Raw genomic sequence first — 18,119 nt, 5'->3', positions numbered from 1 at the left:
CAGTGGCCTTGTGGGTCGTCCTGGGCTAAGGGCTCTCCCCACTCCTGTCCCCGCACAGAACATCCCTGTGCCCTCTCCTCCCACGGGCACTTTCCGCTGACATTCTCGCTTTCTGACGGGATTCTGTACCTGCTCACTGTCCCCTTTGTAAAGGGAGCGGCGTCTCGGCAGCCGGGGCAAGAGTCCGGGCCCTGTCACGGGGTCAGCGCACGCTCATGGGTCCTGTCTGACCAGCGTAACCGTCCCCGGGACTCTGGGCTGCCGAGGGTGGGGACGGTGACGGTGGCCTCCCGGTGTGTGTCTCAAGAAGGGAAGCTTCGCTGCAAAGCTGTCAGGGGAGCGTCCACTGCCACACAGGTGGACCTTCGCCCGGAGTGGCCTGTCCTGCACTTGGTGCTTGTGTCTTACTATGATTTTAGAACGTCTGCCGGTTGCTAAAAAGCCTGTTCTTCACGTCACCGACTGAACACCCTGTTGTGTGGTAGCGTTTTCCAGTCAGCGGTTTCTGTCTGTCCATGAAACGGGCTGTTTTAGCATAGAAAGAACGCACTTGGCGGTGCTGGGACCGTTTCGGACGTAACTAACGTCTCTCCGGATGCGGAGTTAACAGATCCCCACCCAGACGTGGCCTGGGCGCCGCCGTTTCCCACGGGTGTAGACAGACGCCCTCACGGCGGGACTCACCGCGGCGTGTTTGCGGGACGTAACGCGGATGCACCGGGGCTGGAGAGTGCGCTGGAGGTCACAGCTGGCGTCGGGGCAGAGTGTCCGTGGCCCGCAGGCGACCCGTTGCATCTCCCTAGGGCGTGGCTTTCCGCGGAGAGTGTTGGGTGTCGCGGCCGAGGCCCGGCGGACCCACCAGGAGCTTGGCGAGGTTCTTCGGGGTCGCGCGCCCGGTGTGGGCGCCGCGCTCCTTCCGCCCCGCCTCCTGTCACGGGTGCCCTGTCGCAGCGACACGCGGGTCAGCGAGCCTCGTCACAGCCTGTGTCTTACGCGGTGTCTTTGCTGCGGTACTTAGTTGGGGTTTCGTAACGGTTGGTACCCGTGCTGGACTGTGACCGAGAAAAGATGGTTTATGTTTCTCTGGGCTTGTGGACGCAAATTCTGCAGTTTTGTGCTTGACCGACTGACCTGTGGGCTTCCTGTCCGCAGGGATGCACATTACGTGCTCTAAGCCACCGTTCCCTCTCGGGGCCAGGCCCTCTGTGGGTCAGCTGTCCTTCTGGCCAACCGTGGGACACGTTCACTCAGACCTGTGACCCTGGCCTTGTGCTGGATTACCTGCCCCTCCCACTGGAGCTGCTGGTTTGCTTAATTCCTAGGGGGAGGTCGCGGCCCCTGGTTGTGCCTCTTGTCCTTTGTCACATTTAAAGTGGCTTTTTTTTTTTTTAAGTTTTATTTATTTGAGAGAGCGAGCGAGGTCCGCTTTTGAACTGTTGAGAACCTGGGGTCCTGAGTAGGAAGCTGCCCTGCCCCCCGCCCTGCCTGGGGTGTGGGACTTTGTGCCGGTGCCCCGTGTCTGTGGTAACCCCAGGAGCACGTCGTACCCTCGCCCTGAAGACACTGTGGGCCGCATACGCGCTCTGGGATGGGTCTGCCGCTGCCCGCCGTGACCGCTGGGATCCAGGTGTGCTCTGGGATGGGTCTGCCGCTGCCCGCCGTGACCGCTGGGATCCAGGTGTGCTCTGGGATGGGTCTGCCGCTGCCCGCCGTGACCGCTGGGATCCAGGTGTGCTCTGGGATGGGTCTGCCGCTGCCCGCCGTGACTGCTGGGATCCAGGCACATGCGGAGGCAGGATGCTGCTCCCAGATTGAATGAGCCAACCAGCCCCGATGGCGGTTCTTTTTTCTGGACATCCTGGTGCTGCCAGAGCCAGGCACTGTGCCTTTTGTCGCCAAGACCTGGGGCCCCAGTTCTCTGCCGTGTCACACCGGCAACCACGCAGCAGCCCCCTGACTTGCCGAATTAGCATCCAGAGTCTGTGTGTTAGCTAATTCGGACAGATCATGATGTCCCCGGTCTCCGAGTGAGGCACGGGGTCCAGGCCCAGAGCCAAAATGAATCTGCTTCTGTTAGGTCAGAATGAAAGAAACTTGGGGAAATGAAGTGATTCTCTTCGGTTGTGTGCTGTGGCAGCGTGCTCTTCTCCGTACGTGCGCTGGTCAGCAGGCATTCCTCCCACAGCTGGAGTGGACAGGGTCGCTGAACCCTTACAAGTTACAGGCGTGGATTTAGTGGTCGAGCTTCTAGAAGGAGACTCGTGGTCATGGTGTCTGTTCTGCAGTGTCTGCTCTCGCAGGGCGTGGGTGCTGGAGGGGAGGAGTGTCATCCCGCGTGCGGCCTGGCCATGGCTCTGGGTGTACTGTCCCCACCCTCAGGAATGAAGGCCCCACTTTTGTGCTTCTCGTAAGTGCACCCAAGTCCAGTCGTGAGGGTAGCTGATGCTCGAAGCTAAATTCTAAATGAAAGGAGGGCATCCTTCCAAGATGCTTTGTCATAGATTCAGCAGGACTGAGTGAACGTTTAGTTCCCAGTAATCACCAGTATTCATCATCAGCAAGATTTTTAAAAAATAATAGGCTGACGTATGGGTATTGTTGTCCTAGTGGTGTTGGGGGGGAGAATTCTAGGTGGCTTTGTCTGTGTGTTGTGAAGAAATTGTCTTTTCTGTTATGTGGTTAAACGTTAGAAATTGAAATGGTTTTAGAACCAAGAAGAATGGACCCTGTCTCCCTGCTGTATCCTGGCTTTTGGATTTAAAAGACCAGACTGACTTTTGCTGAAATAGCAAATCTGGTGTTCCCAGTGTGTTTGGATTCCTTGCCAAAATTTAAAGACTATGATTAATAGTTTATTTCTTATTATTCTAAATGTTATTTTAAAGTAGTTAAGCCAGAGAAATAATTCCATTAATCAAAATAAGGGGAAATGAAAAAGTAACTGGGGGCCTGGTTTAGCTCTGGATATTATGATGCAGGTGATGGAGACTCGTGGAGCCGCCCAGTCCGGTTTCCGGTCACTGTTGGGGTCTCAGTGTCACACGTCGGATTTCAAAGTCCCGCTCAGGTCTCCAAGCAGCTTCCGTATTGGTAAAACCAAACAGACACCTCAAAACACGTTTTCCACCTTTCTCTTGAGTCGAACGTACTATGAAAAGCTGTGAACAGGATGCGTGGTTTGTCCAAAGTGACACGCGGTCCTGAGAGCCGCCCCTCGCCTGCGGCGCGGTGAGTGAAGGTCGCAGTCAGGAAGGTGCTGCGTGTGACCTCATCCGGCCTAGAGCACCACACCGCGTGTGTCAGACGCTGGTCGCGTCCCCTTCCCTCTGAAGGCCGACAGGTTCGCGTGTGTCCTGGGAGGGTGTTTGTGTCCTCACCCCCTCCCCACAGGAGTACACGTACATCCCCTTACCTTATAAAGCCAAAAGGGAGAAAAAGTAGACCTCATGAAGTTCCGGAAGTCAGTATCCATCCCTAGAACATTGAAGTGCATTAAGGAAGATAATTATTTTCTTTAGTGTTGCTGTTACTGAAAAGCCCATAATTCACAGAGCAGCAGAAAACCCACAGATTTTTCTAAAAACATGTTTCTCGTCTTCTGAGTATTCGGTCTCCTAGCGGGAGAAAGCAGCATGTGTGCCCTCAAAATCCTAGGTGTGCGCGTGCATATTTCTGTGACCCCTTTCTTCCCGGGCTGCATTTCCCATGTGCCGCTTTCTCAAATGAATCTCTTTCATTTCCTAAAAAGCCTGTAGGTCGCTGTATTGAGGAATAAAATGTTGATGACTCCCTTAAAGAATGAGATGCTGTCTGAACATATTGCTTCAGTTCCAAAGCAAAAATAGGCATTACTGTGTCTAGATTTATGGACTAAATTTAACAACCTGGTGGTTAGGGTTACCAGATTTTGCAGTCCTTCCGAATCATTTTGAAAACTTCCTGAGCTTTGCAATTCAAAACTTCTGTCCTTCATGGAGGGAGCCGCGTCCTCCTGTTCCCTCTCTAATCTGCCCTGTGCAAGCTTGTGTATTCTGGCCCCAAGGAAACAAGGTGCAGGCGGAGGTCAGGGGCGCCGTCGCTGTCACGTGTGCAGAGTGGACACTGTTCAGAATCGCCGGCGAGTCATTCTGGGGAGACTTCCAGGCCATTCACCTAAGCACTGACAATAACTCATTTTTCTCTTGGCAAACACAAAGGCCATTTTCCTTTCTTGAATGTATCTAGAAGCAGTTTGGAAAGTGCCCTGTTATGAATCTCCGTGGTGTGAGATCGCTGTGCAAAAATGTAAAACCTCGCGCTCCGCTCGCTGCAGGGAATGCGCCGTCTACCCGAGGACGTGGAGTTACTCTTACGCGTCGGATAAGTTCCTGCCTGTGCCACTGTGCCCGCCCCAGCCCCCCCAGAACTTTGGTCCAGTGTCTTCCTGGGCCTCCGTCAGTGTTGACTGATGGACGTCATGCACGTGGGGCTGGTTTTAAGTAGGAGCTTTCAGAAACTTGACTAAAGAGAAGCGCTTAATGCACGGTGTCAGCCAGCCCTCCCCCCAGGATTTCTGGGGTTCCCGGAGGCACGGCTGGAAACCAGTGAGAACGGCGCGGGAGTGCTGTGGCGTCGTGTGCGTGTTAATGTCAAGTGATCGGTCTCTCTCCGTCAGGACGTCAGCTGGAGGTTCATGCAGTTCAGTAAGATTAATCTCGCCCTGTTGTTTTTGTTCTCGGATGGTAAACTCCATTGTTCCAACAGCGATGCTTCGAATGTCACTGGAGAGCCTTCTCTGAAAGCCGCAGGCTCACATGTTTTCCCATTTTTATCTCGCCGTGCACTTGACTTTAGAGAACCCCTTCTGTTTTCCCGACGTGGTGATTATGTACGGGAATCGGTGGAAGCACTCGGTTCCGACGGATCGATGTGGGAGCTGTCCTTTTTTGACTGTCTGTCTGGCCCCCAAATTCAGCCTCCTTGCGGAGCTGTCACTCACCTGTAAATCCGCGTCGTGCTACAAAATTCTCCTTTTTTTGGGAATCCTCCCCCAATTCCATCTTGTCACCTTTCACCTCCGGGGCTGGTCTGGACGCTTGTTCGCCTTCTTGGATGTGAAACGGAGGCGGCCGGCCATCCTCTCTGCAGCCTTGCGAATGATTGTCTGAAGCTGCCCCCGCAGAGCAGGAAGGCCCATTTAAAATCTCTTCTGCTGAGCAGAGTGATTTCCTGCAGCAGTCAGGGGTCCCCACCCACCTGACGGGGTTGCTGCGTCAAGGTCGCCCTGCTCTTGGGGGTTGATAAGAAAATTAATAGGGAAAATGCACTTAGATACCAAAAGGCAGAAATGAGCTTCTCTGTTGTCTGCTTTTTCTCATCTAGGGGAGAGACCGTTCTAACCCCAATCCCGTCCAGCAGTGCCTCTCAGAAAGGGAACCTAGAGACTCGTGGCCGGCGTATCCTGGTGCCCCGTGACAGCCGTTCGCAGCCCCCCATGGACGTCCCGGCAGTGACCCCGACCCCCCGTGGAGGAGAAGCTGCAGGAGCCCCGACCGGATGGCCCGACCCTGGCCCGACCCGGGCGCGGCCGTGCTGGAGCGCAGGCCAAAGGGAGATGCTTCTGCGCCTTGGGAAACGGTTCGGAGCACACGAAGATGGTCTCCTCCAGGATCCCGTGTACATACTCTGGGCAGCTCTGGGCTCATCGACCGCCGCCCCCTATTTTCTTATCATAAACAGTGCTATTGGCAGGTACGCTCAGAGCACAGGCCTCTGTGTTGCTGGACACACGTCTGAGACACTGGAGAGAGATTCTTGTGCGTGTCAGAGAGACGGAAGAGCTGGGCGCCGGCGGGAGCTGCAGACGCTCAGAGGACAGTCGGGTAACGCCAGGACACGTGGTGGGGCGGCTGGTGGAGCGTTAGTGCCACAGCCCGTCTGTGTCGTAGCGGGTGTTTAAAGTCGTCCACAAGAGAGGAAGGAGGGAGCACTGGTCACTGCGGAAAGCAGGCCCGGTGGCTTGGGGCCACGGTGTGGTCCTAACTGGTGGCCTTTGGGGGCCGCGGGTGTTTCCCGTTTGCTCTGCCCGACCTTCCCGTCCTTTGTGCTCGGCGAGCCTGCAGGGGACACACACCCACGGGAGTGCGTGTATTTGCTTCGGGAAAGAGCTAGTTGAACACTAAGACAAGCAGGCTTCTTTGTTTATTCTCAGGACCTTTTTGTAACAGGGCTACACTCTGCGGACTGCTCCCCAAGGAAGACTGCCCGTAAATTCTCTAGCCACTGAAACTCCCTGCCCCGGTCTAGACCCGTTTCAGTGATGGCGGGAGCATCCCTGAGCAGATCCGGGGGCCCTGGTGCTCTGGAAACCTGTGCTCCTCTCCCTCCCAGCTGCCCCCGCCCGGCCCAGCTAGTAGGTGTCGTGTCTTCTCGGGCCCGGGGACTTCCATGGGATGAGTCCCTTCATTCCCGGAGCGTGGAGGTCCCCTGGCCCCTGGGTGGGGACAGCTTCATATACCTCTTCCTCAGTCCCGCAAATGCAAGTTTTTGTGGTGGGGGGTTAAGGCCCAAAACAAAGGATCTTAAACCGTGCAGTGTACGCAGCTAAAATTGTATTCCACAGATAGAAATATTTTCTTTTCCTGTTACCGTGGCACTGTGTGCGATGGTAATATTTCTGAGAGTTTCAGATTTTTGCACATATGATTTTATGCATTATCAAAAGTTGCTGCCTTGAATGACAATGTTCTGTGAAATTTTTTGCAAAAGCTTTACTAGGTTTTTTTTAATCGTGACATTTTGTAAAGGCAGGAAACAGATTAAAAACAAGCATGCTAAATATATTTTTCAAAAAAGCAATAATTTTACCTGTACAGAAATTATCCTAACCTTTAATACTGGTGAGAGCAACAGTTTACTTAATACAGTCATGGATCAGCGCAGTCTTTTGTAGAAAATGGGCTTCTGATACAAAGATATGTTTAAACTCGTGCGCGCGCACAGACACAAACCCTGAAGTGTGGTTTTCCTGTTCTAATGATTTGTTGAATTATTATATTATTATTATTGTTGATGTTGTTATTAGTTAATGTTTGGTTCTGGATTCTACTTGTTACTGAATTTAAATTACTTGAGGTTCCGGTTACTTTGCAACACTTGGAAACAGTGGGATGTAACTGGGTAGCTCCTCTTTACGTATGGATGTACACACGCGTATGCCTGTGTGCACGATGTTTTCACTCACTTTTTCCTGATCCTCGTACACCAGGTTTGTTCCGGAATGATCTGTTGTGTTGGCGTAATTAGGAACATTCACGCCGATTGTATCGAGCAGCTGTGATCGACTGTTTCTGTATTTTGAGCAAAGTTGCAGAGACACATTCCTCTGTTAGAAATCAGAATGCCTTTCTCTTGACTTCTGTTTGATCATTTCGATAGTTTCCCCACAGTGATAAGTTCCGGCTTTCATTTTCTCAGCTGAAAGTGAACAGTGACAGGTCAGGGCGCACAGGGGCTCCAGACCCAGTCCTGTCTTTCTCTGTGTTCTAGCGATTAAAAGCAGTTCTGTCCCCAAAGTGACACGGAGCTGTCTTGTCCATTCTTCCTGTTTTGGAAGCTCCCCCCCACGCCCCAACGACCCCGGAGCCCCGCCAGTGGCCGGAATGGCCTGATGGCGAGAGGGGTGCACCCCTGGTCCCGCGGGCAAAGCGCGCAGTCCAAGTCCGCTTGTGGGAGCGCGTGCCTGGCCCAGCGCAGAAGGCGGCGGCCCCAGAACGGAGCAGGGGAGGAGGCCGCCCTCCAAGCCACGCTGTCTGGGGCTGGACTGTGGCTTCCTTCTGTCACTGGTCAGCAGTATGGTTGGGTCTGTTCATGCGTTGTTGTCTGTTTGACCATAGTATTTAATATGATTTGTGTTTTCTTATTTATTTAGCCAATGTTTTGATTTGCTTTTTTTCGAACGATAATTTCCCCGTGATCCCTCCTGTAAGTCGTCTTCTGACTGTTACAGACTCTTTCTACTACCTCTACCGACCTGCTGTTTCCTTGTTTCCTAACAGGATTTTTACAGTGTTGGCGTCTGATGTAACTTAGACAATAAAGGGTTTGGTTGTCGACACCGCAGCTTCTCCGTGTGTCTCCCCGGCCCGCCGGCGCCCTCGCTGCCCCGGGCGGCTGTCGGTCCGGCTGTCCTCGCCCCCTCCCCTCCCCGCTCACGTCTTTCCTCCTTGTCCCCGTCCGGTCACACAGAATGACGACGAGCTGAGGAGCGTTTCAGGTCACTCACTCACACTCCTTAACTCGAAGAAGGCCGCGTCCGTTCTCCGCAGCGTCCGCCGCCGGCCCCTTCCAGGACGCAGCCCGCCTCGGCCGCTCCGCCGCCTGCTCCGGGAGGGTCCCTCGGCCTCTCCGAAGGCTCCGTCTCCCGCCGGTCCGAACGCAGCACAGACCTGCAGGGCTCGGCGATTTTGCCTTTCTAGTTTCGAAAAGTATGAAATACTCGGAGCGGTTTCTCTGATACTCATTTATTTTCGAAATCAAGAAAGACACCAGTTTCCCAAGAAGCGCGCCCGGGAAGCTGCTCGCGGTAGTCCTGGCCCGTGGCCGCTGCGCCGGGTGAGGGACGTGGCTCTTGCCCTCTGTGTCCCGAGCCACGTTCAGACGTGGCCACTCTGTCACAGGTCACGTAATATTCCGGAAACATCCGGAACAAGGGCCCGCACACAGCCGTTGGTAAGCGAGCCCCGCTTTCGGATGGGCGCAGTCTCGAGTGCGGCGCGGACGGGGAGCCGCCGGCTGAGAGCACGACAGCCAGAGCACTTGGAGCCCGCGGGACGGGTGTCGCCTCGATCCTGCAGTGACGACACGTGTCGGTCTGTGCCCCAGAGACACTGTGCCTCCAAGATTCTTGTGCCCAGATTCCCTTTACCAGCCTCTGCTTTAAAGCCAACATGCTGACTCCCAAGCCCTGAGGGTGTCAGTGGCGCCGAGCGAGCGGGGCCGTGTTTGTCTCTCGTCGCTGAGTTCCGGGTGTGGAGCCTTCTGTCCCCGGAGTGAAAGGGAACCACGGCCAGGGCTCCCAGAGGTGGTTTCGGTGCGGGCCGGGCTCCTGCACACCCGTGGGACGGGACCGAGGGGGCTTCATTCTTCATCCACTGCGCTGATCACACTCTGAAGCAGTCAAATGCAAAAGACCATAGAGTTTGTATTTCTTTTTTTTTTTTAAAATACAGTTTATAACATTATATTTTGTACTCTTTATATTAGATTTGTAACTAGATGGATGTATTTAACTCTATTTCTGAAAAAATAATTCAGTGTTTCAGTTATGTGAAAAAATATTTAGATAAAACATATTCATTCTATTGGACTTTGAAATCAATAAAAAGATCTTGGAGTTGCTGAGACTCGTTAAGACCTTCTTCGCCCTCCCAGGAGGTGCCTAAACTTCGTCTCGATCTGTGGTTTCCTGTTTTCATTGGCAGAACACAAAGCCAAGTGTAGAGTTCTTTCTAGAAGCAGAAGGGTTTTAGCGTGACTCACAAGATAACTCATCTAACACCATGTCAGGATGGCCAGAGTGTTTTCTTTTTGTTTTTGTTTGTTTTTTTTATTTTTTTGCCAACTCCAGGGCATGCACACTGTTTCTTGTTTTGGAAGGTGACCGTACAGCGCTCGTTTTCTCCCGCGGCGCCCCTCGCTGTTCCCTCACCAAACGCACACACCGTCCCTACTCTGGCCGCCCGAGCCACGCGGCGTGCGCAGGACGGACGCAGAGCGAGCCCGGGTCCCGTGAAGTGATGGGATCAAGAACATGGGGGTCCGAGGCCCTCAGGGGACTTCAGCTTAAAAAGCTGAGAAGTGTTTTGAAGTGAGAAGGTATAACTGTGTCTCCACTGGCAGTAAGAGAGGTGGGAACGGACAGTCCTGCTGGTGCCCGGCAGAAACCTGCCCCAGACCTCCCTGTGCCCCGATGCAGGGACTTCCTTCCACAGGACACGGGCGTGGGAGCTCCTAACTTCATGCCCAGACAGACACCTTCCCCGGCCTTGGGCTTTCTCCAGGTGGCCACAGTCCTTTCTCCAGGAAGGTGCGTTCCTTCTGTCTCCCTGCTGGTCACCAGACAGCAGACAGCCGCGGGCTGGGGGCTCCTTGGCCACTGGGAGAAGATGGCGTAAGATGGCCACTGACTGTTTCCTGCGCTCTAGTCGGCCGCGGAGCACCTTGGAGGCAGGGACTGGGCGTGGCCATGCTTCACACACACGCGTGCACGCACACCCCCCCACCACACAGAACACACACGCTTGAGAAACAAATCCCACTGTTTGTGACGGCACCTTCTTGCCCTGCGTCTGATTTCTTGCCGTTTGAAAACGATGTGTGTCTCATCTGGGCTGTTCGTGTTCCCCGCCTGAACTTTGAAAAGGTAAGTTCTCGTTCAAGAGATGAGCAGAATAATTGAAGGAGAACGGGACGTGCTCTGGTCTCGGCCCATGTGATGAGTTCTTGGAGAGTCCCTGCCCGTGGACACACGAGGCTGTGGCAGGGCTTTGTGGCTGGGGAAGGGCCACGGGGACCTGGCAGCAGGGGACATCAGGTGGCGCACCCTCTGGGTTCCTCTGAGGGAAGAGGAAAGAGTGAAATAAAGATCGTAATGAGAATGCCATCTTTTTTCCCTTCTTCCAACGGAAAAAGCTAGTATGGGAGTCTCTTCCCAAGGAGGCCTCCTGACGGGAGGCCGGGTCTCTGCAGGGGGGGCTCAGACTGACCCCCGAGCGCGTGGCCAACATTCTGAGTTTCAGAGGGGACAAGGAAGCTCACCTTTCTCTGGACCCGGATTTGTCAGTGGAGGATGCGTGTTCAGGGCAGGAGAAGTGTCCCCACCTGACCTGCGGCTTCACTTTGTCTCCTGATGGGCTCATTTCAGTTCGGGAAATGACCTTTTAAAGCGTGGTGAACTCGAACATGTGCAGGACAGGGGACAAGGAATCGAAAACAGAGGGGCGTCTTTTACGAAGAAAATCTTCACGCAGCTCAGGTGAGTGGTTGTGAGGTCTTGGAGATGTACAGGAGAAGGAGCAAGTGAAGACCTATGGGGACTTCGCCCCTCGGAGCCGCTCTCAGTGGCGGGAGGCACGGCGAAGCAAATTGGAACCAGAAGAGCGCGCCCGTCTCATCCCAAGAGTTCAGACTGTCCGGGAGTAATGGGGGTCTCAGAGCTCTGGAAAGCGGGAACAGGTCTCGCAGAGATCATCACTGTTACCCCCAGCTTCCTTAGGGGTGGGAGGCAGAACACGCCGAGGCAGAAAACGCCTCTGCTGAGGCAGAACAACAGTAGCTGGCGAGCCCACGGGCCCGGGCCCAATTGTGGAAATGGTACAGGACGTTTCTGACTTTATAAATCCATGCCCCAAGTCCGGGGCCCCTGCCACGGCACAGCGCAGCCCCAGGTGCTGGGTGGGAGAGCCCGGCGACGCGAGCCTGCCCTTGGCTGTGTCCCACAGGAGGACGGGGACATCCTGGAGCTGACCTGATGCTGGGCATGTCAGGGCTGCGGGGCGTGGGTGGAGGAGGCAGGAGCCCGCTGGGCGGGGGAGGAGGGACCAGGATCTTCTAAACCAGCCAAACGCTTCTGTGTTACCACGACCCAGGGGCACTGACCTAAAACTTCAGAAACAATTTTATAAAACGGTGGAGGTGATGATTTAGAGTTAAAATGGGCATCTGATCTCAAACCTTCGTAGACCTGGGTAGCCTCCAAGCAGATTTCGATGCGGGAGAGAAGGGTGACCCGGGGATTTCAGTGACGACAATCCAGAGAGGAGTATTCTGGGAAATAACCACCGCACCTTCAGAACGTACTTCAAGTTGTCAGATTGCATCGAGAACAGGGGCCGATGACACGGCCGGGGTCGCTGAGGACAGTAGCTCCAAGTGAGCCGTCGGGCAGAGAGAGCAGGGGTCTCCGTGGGCAAGGTGCTGGGACAGGCCAGCAACAGTGCACGTCTGTGCCGAGTCACTGATGGGCCACCGCGCGGGTTTGAGGAACCGGAGAAGCCAGCGGTTGACGGAGGGAGGCCTTAGCCCGAGGCAGAACATGGTTGAGAAGGACCTGGGTCAGCACTTTGGCACTGTGACTGGTCTCAGTGGGATCTGGTTCAGTCTGGAGAGGTAGATTCAGAACCAAAGAACAGCGGACGTTCGAGAGGACAGGCTCTGGGGTTGGGAAAGGCCATTCCTTATGGCAAGTCTCCCTGCACCTTCAAAGCCGGCATCATTAAGTCTAGTTTAAGGGCAAAAACACAGAAGGTTCTGGAAGGGCACCGTGCTCAAAGTGACACAAGCAGTAGCTTGCGGACACACCGTTGGGGCCCCGGGCCCGTGGGCTCGCCAGCTACTGTTGTTCTGCCTCGGCGTGTTCTGCCTCCCATCCCTAAGGAAGCTGGGTGAGTAACAGTGATGATCTCTGCGAGACCTGTTCCCGCTTTCCGGAGCTCTGAGACCCCCATTACCCCGCGGACCACGGTGGCGATCCTGCAACTAAGGTGCAGACAGTAGCCCCTGTGTCCAGCAGGCGGGCAGGCGACCACCGGTTCAGAACCAGACGCTCCGGACTCCTGAGCTCTTCTTTCTGGGTCGAAGAGTCTCTCGATGGACTTCCCGGAAGTTACGAACACGGAGGGAGGACAACACCGATTGGGATTTCTGAGAGCCTGGGTAGGACATGCGGTACGTCCTAGGTGGAACACAGGCATCCATTGGCCAGTTTCTCCCAGATTTGGTCTTTCCTTCTCTATTGGCTCTTTCCTTCATGATCAAGACATCCTATTCCCCACCACCGCCCCCCAAAACCCCACCACCTTTGGTCCTCTGGTCCTCTGCTTCCTTTCCCTCCCGTACGTCCTGTCCTGCCTTTTAAGGCCGGTCTTCCAAACAAGGTGCTTCACGGTCCCTCTGCCAGTCCCCAGTCTAGCTTTGAAGAGCATCACCTACTTCACTTACTTCATTGCATTGTCTCCTGTTAAGATCACGAAGGACCTTTCTGGTTAGAATCATGTTTTTTTTCCCCTTTTATTCTACGTGTTATTCAAATGTCCTTTGAAAAACACACATGTACATTTTTCATAAAACGTACGTTTTGCCAAGTTTGTTGCTACACTTTACTTTGTTATTATGGCTGTTTTCTCTTGGAATATTTCAGGACATTCCCAGACATCCCGATACTTGCACTGTGAATACTTGATCTTCGAGTGATGTGTTTTCAACAAACGAAACAGGAATGTTGTGTTCCTTGCACTGCGTGATGCTTCCGTGGGATTTCCTCTTCCATCGATCCCCTCCAGCCCCGCCCTTGGTTTCCCGACCTGGCGACCCTGGTCTTCCTGGCCAGCATCCCGCTCCTGCGTGCGTCTCTTACCCTGCACCCACCGAGGGTTGGGACACGGGCCTCCTGCCTGGGCAGTGAAGGTGAGCATCGTGCCCTGGGAGCCTCAGCCACCCTGGGCTCAGCCGGCAATGGGGTGCCGGGACTTCACAGGCTCCCTCTCTCCCCTCAGCCCTTCCTCCTACAAATCCGTCTCAGTAAATGGCATAGCCAGCTGCCGGCTGGTCACCGTGCCCAAAGTAAGGGGGTTGTCCTGACTTTTCTCTCTCTCTGTCACACACCTGTCGAATCCACAGACCGTCTCCCCCACACTATTCTCTGAGCTCTGGGGACGATGACCTTGGTCTTTCTGCCTTGGATCACCTCCCCTCCAATTTATTCTCCCTCTGTGGCCACCATAGGAATCTTCTGGAATCCGCGTTAGATCTTTCTACTCTCCTGATTGAATTCACCAGTAATTTTCTATATCCTTGAGAAAGAGGCTGAATTCCTCTGTGTGCCGTCATGCAACGCCTCCTGTAATACCAAGTGACTAGCGTTTCCTGAAGGCACCGGCTCTGGCGCGCATGCTTGGCGCTTTCCTCCCCCCACCCCTGAGGAAGCCTGTGCAGGGCCCACCCTGGCGTCCTGGACCTCCCGTCCCCTCCGCCGGCGGGGCACCTGCTTCTCCTCCGGGTCCCCTGCAGCATGCTGGGATCCGCTCACCGCGGGTAGCGTGACGTCTGGGAGTCAGTAGGTCCCCTCCGCCTCTCCCCATGAGCCGAGTTGCTGGCAGGCAGAGAAGTTGGGCTGCCTTAAAGCCAGGTCCCCTGGTGGAGCCCCAGTGGCCGGTTCTTCAGCCCGTACCCAACAGGGCGTGCCTCAGTTCCCACAGCTGTGCAGGGTGACCCGTCTCAGTCCCGTCTCCCTCCTACTCCTGCCGTGTCAAATGGCGTGATGGCTGCATGCTCTAGCCTCTCATGTGACTCATAAACACGCGCCAGAATTACTTCCAAGCAATTTACATAGCAGTGTTTTTCCAGTTCTGTAAGATCGTCATTAAGTAACATGGGTTTTATGTACCAGCTTTTCAAAAAAAACAGGTATTGCCCTTGTGAATCAGGAAATTTCCACTGCTTATTTGACACACTTAAAAGTGGGTCACTTTCCCGCGCTCACAAAAGTTTTTTGACCAGCCAAAGATAGCTGGATTCCTTGTAGCGACAAAGGTTAACACCAGTGAAAGCGAGCTGATCACACTCTTCATGAAACAATGTATTCTATTAGTAACATTCGGAAATGATAATAAAGGAAGAGCTGATTGTGCTCTCTGTAGACAGAAACCACTCCACGAACACCCAGTGAACAGTCTCGGGGCTTCGATCCGTGTTTTAGGGCCACCGTGCCGCCGGGCCACCGTGCCGCCGGGCCACCGTCGGGTCCGTTGCTGTGGGCAGTCCGTCATCAGGCCCTTCACAGGGCTGCTCAAGGGAGAAGGTTAACTAATTTCTGCACATTTCACACGGAAGTGAGCTAGCGCTTACGAGGGCTTGTACGTTAACCAAACCACTTTCGATGGTTCTTGGTCATTCAGCTACAGTGGTAGACGCTGGGAAAAGGCTTCTTTGTTCGTTATCAAGGACAGGAAGGGCTGGGCCGTCCCAGGGGAGACTGGGTGCAGCCCCCGGGGGGCTCTGTGCACATGGCTGTGGAGCATCAGGTGGGGCTGTTTTCTGGATGTGCTTCTGCTAGGGGTGGGCTGTAGAGGGAGCAGCGGCTGTGGGGCGAGGTGGGCTGTACAAGCTGACGCGGGCCGTCCGAGGGGCCGAGGGGGCGAGGGTGCCCCAGCGACCTTAGGGGCTGTGTTCATGCCCTCGGAGGCTTTGAGTGTCGGCCGTCCAAGGATCCTGTAGGAGTTGGCCCTGCTCTGTGGCTCCAGCACCAGGACATAGGTGAGCAATCGCCCAGCTTTGAGAGCGTGGGCCTGGGCATGCGGGGGAAGGGCAGGCAGCTCAGAATCCCCACTGCCTCCTGCTAAGTTCCCAAAGAATAAAAGTGGTGCCTGTCCCATGGTGGTCTTCGTGGCCTGAAGTCCGGTAGATTCCTGGGATTTATGAACGCACAGGCGGATGGGTCATTGTGGAAAGTGCTTCTCTGCATCTGTCTGATGCAACGTGGCAGCCACCTTGCGCGGCCCGGCCCGCCTTTGTGCGGGAAGGCTCGCCGCCCGTCGCCTGCCAGCCCTGCTCGCGGACACCCACCGCCCGGATCCCCATGTGTTTCCAGCTTTGCCGAAGCTCTGTTAGGTCTTCACGAAGCTCGGTGCAGGCTGGCACGTTCCTGAACTGTGTCCCACCTCGTCCCTGTCACTACCCTCCGGTTTGGGATGGTCCCTAGAGCAAGAAAGCAAACATTTATTCAAGGACGCCGTGAAAAGCCGAATGAGGCTACATTCAGGTTTGGGTTGGGGAGTTGCCTGAAGTTAATTTAAAATAAGACTCTTAAAGAACTTGAAGGTTGAAAAACCTCTTAGTTCCTGTGTTGTCCAAAGTTCTTGTTTATCCTGCTGGAGAGCGGTCTGGAGGGGTTGCGGACTGCCAGCGTGGGGGTCTGCCGTCTTACTGGGTTTTGTGATCTTAGGCAGTAAGTGTTGTGTTGGTCTCTCTGGCTTCATGCTTCGGGGGTCTTTGTCATTTCTACTGCCTTTCACCCTGCCTCTCCCTCAGATTTGCATTGCTCACTCTTCTCGGTTTATTTTAACTTCCCTCGAGGGATCTCGGGGTGTCCTGAGGCCATTGGAAACACAGCATTCCTGTGTTCTCCAGTTAAAGCTTCTGTGTGGTTCTGATCTCTGATGACGTCAGAAGCCACATGCAAGTCCCCGGACTGTCACTCTGACATATCCGACGTCCCGCGAACACGCGGACGGCCCCGGAAGCTCTCGTCCACGTGGCTCGCGGGGGTTTCGGACCCACTGGCTGGCCTTTGCTCTCCCTCAGTCCCAGGCAGGGTGCAGCTCTGGGGTCGAACCCCGGAGTCTGAATTGATGTGGTCACAGAGCAAGTGCTGGAACCCCCCAGCCCTTCCCCAGCGGCCACAGCCCTGCCTCCATCCTCTCCCTGGTGCTCCTGCAGAAGCACGTCGCCCTGAAGTTGCCGTCTCCCACCACTAGGTGGTGGGCGGTGGTCAGACATGAAGGTAAACTAATCCCATTTCAGAGCCATCCCTTCTTCAGCATGGGTTGCAGCGAGCGTGTACTGCGCGCCGTGTGCCGGAGCGCGGGCGGGCTGCTGGCCCGGCAGCTCCGACGTCAGGGCGGGTGAAAGGGCTCGGGCTGCGTGGTCCTTGGCCGTGAGCACGGCTGGCGTTCCTTCCTGCCTTCGTCTGCCATGAGCGCCCGCTGCGTGTCTCGCTTGGGTCTAGGCTCCCGGGCTGCAGGGGCACATCAGAGGCTTAGCTCCCGCCCTTCAGGGCCTTTACGTTCTTCTGGGGAAACACGGTCGCCAAAGGCGTGCATACCCCAGAAGGAGAGGACAGCCACGAGCAGAGAAAGGCCAGGAGTCGGGAGGAGGAGAACAGAGGAGCGTTGTCAGGGCCTCGGTTTCCCCCAGTCTGGGAGGATGGCGTCCATGAGAAGACATCAGACGGGCCCCGCGAAGGGGGTCAAGGCCGAGGGAGAGAAGGACCAAGGGCTGGAGGGGCAGCCACTTGGGGAGAGCTCGGCCGCTCAGCCCCGCCAGTGGGGGAGGCAGGCAAAGGTCCCAAGTACAGTCACAGTTGGGGTGAGACCTTCTGGCCCAGGGGCGGTGCGGGGGAAATGGGAGGCGGAAGCAGCGGCCCTCACTTCCCTGGAGTCGGCCTCCTGAGGACCAGCTCTGCTAAAGGCTCTTGGTGCCTTACGAAGGGGGGTGTGAGGACCTGCGGTGGCCAGGTGAGGGCGCCTTTGACCGAATGCAGAGTTGACACAGGTGGCAGTGGCCGGGCCTGTCTTCATGGGTTGTCTTCAAGGTGGAAGGTGAGAGCCAGCCATGGAGGACAAGTGATCGCAAAGAGGAGCAGGCACCAGGCTGGGGGCTCGGGGCCTCACGTCGTCGGCTCTTCTTGCCAGGCAAGGGTCGTGACGCTCCCTCCGCCAGCTCTGTGCCCTCGGCTCTGCCGACACCCAGGATCCTGGCCGGGGCAGCCTGCTGTAACCCAACACAAATCCTCTATTTTCCGTATCCTCGTCAGTAAACATGCGACATCATCTATACCCTGGGAAGTATGTTACCTGTTTGTGGTGGATAAACATTATCCTTGACGAAACATTTGTGCTTCTGGAAACTTCTTTCCTTAGATCTTTCTCAGCATGTGTCCTCACGTCCGTCAGCTCCTGGCATGATGCCCCCTTCAGAGGCACTCCCATGAGAGAGCGGTCCTGGTGGTACCCCCACCCTCGCCATCACCACCACCATCACCCCCCTCATCATCAACGCCACCCTCGCCATCACCGTCACCACCGTCCTCGTTATCTTCACCATCGTCATCACCATGCTCACCCCTGCCGCCGTCAGTATCCACTACCGCCCTCACCACCGTCCTGATCATCACCATTGTCATTGCCGTCACCGCCATCACCACCATCATCATGATCACGTTCGTCATCACCACCGTCACCATCGTCATCTCTGTTACCGTCACCACTATCTGTCATCCCCGTTGCCCTGTTATCACCATCATCATCACCATCATCACCACCACCACTATTATCATCATCACGTCTACCACCATCACCATATCA

General features: G+C 55.2%; 1 protein-coding gene across 4 annotated transcripts in view; it reads left to right on the top strand.

The window, feature by feature from the left end:
• The window catches only part of ZNF516 (zinc finger protein 516), a 109,868-nt gene extending 101,773 nt beyond the window's left edge, over positions 1 to 8,095 (top strand). For all 4 annotated transcript variants that reach the window (XM_045085233.1, XM_045085234.1, XM_045085236.1 and 1 more), the window contains exon 4: positions 5,362 to 8,095. In XM_045085233.1, the coding sequence (XP_044941168.1) occupies positions 5,362 to 5,378 (17 nt within the window). In that variant the 3' untranslated portion in view covers positions 5,379 to 8,095. The remainder of the gene's footprint in view (positions 1 to 5,361) is intronic.
• Positions 8,096 to 18,119: the final 10,024 nt, after the last annotated feature.

The sequence above is a fragment of the Mustela putorius genome, unplaced genomic scaffold, assembly GCF_011764305.1.
Source record: "Mustela putorius furo isolate JIRA1106 unplaced genomic scaffold, ASM1176430v1.1 tig00000835_pilon_pilon_pilon, whole genome shotgun sequence".
NCBI lineage: Eukaryota > Metazoa > Chordata > Mammalia > Carnivora > Mustelidae > Mustela > Mustela putorius.
This window is presented reverse-complemented; position numbering and strand designations above follow the sequence as displayed.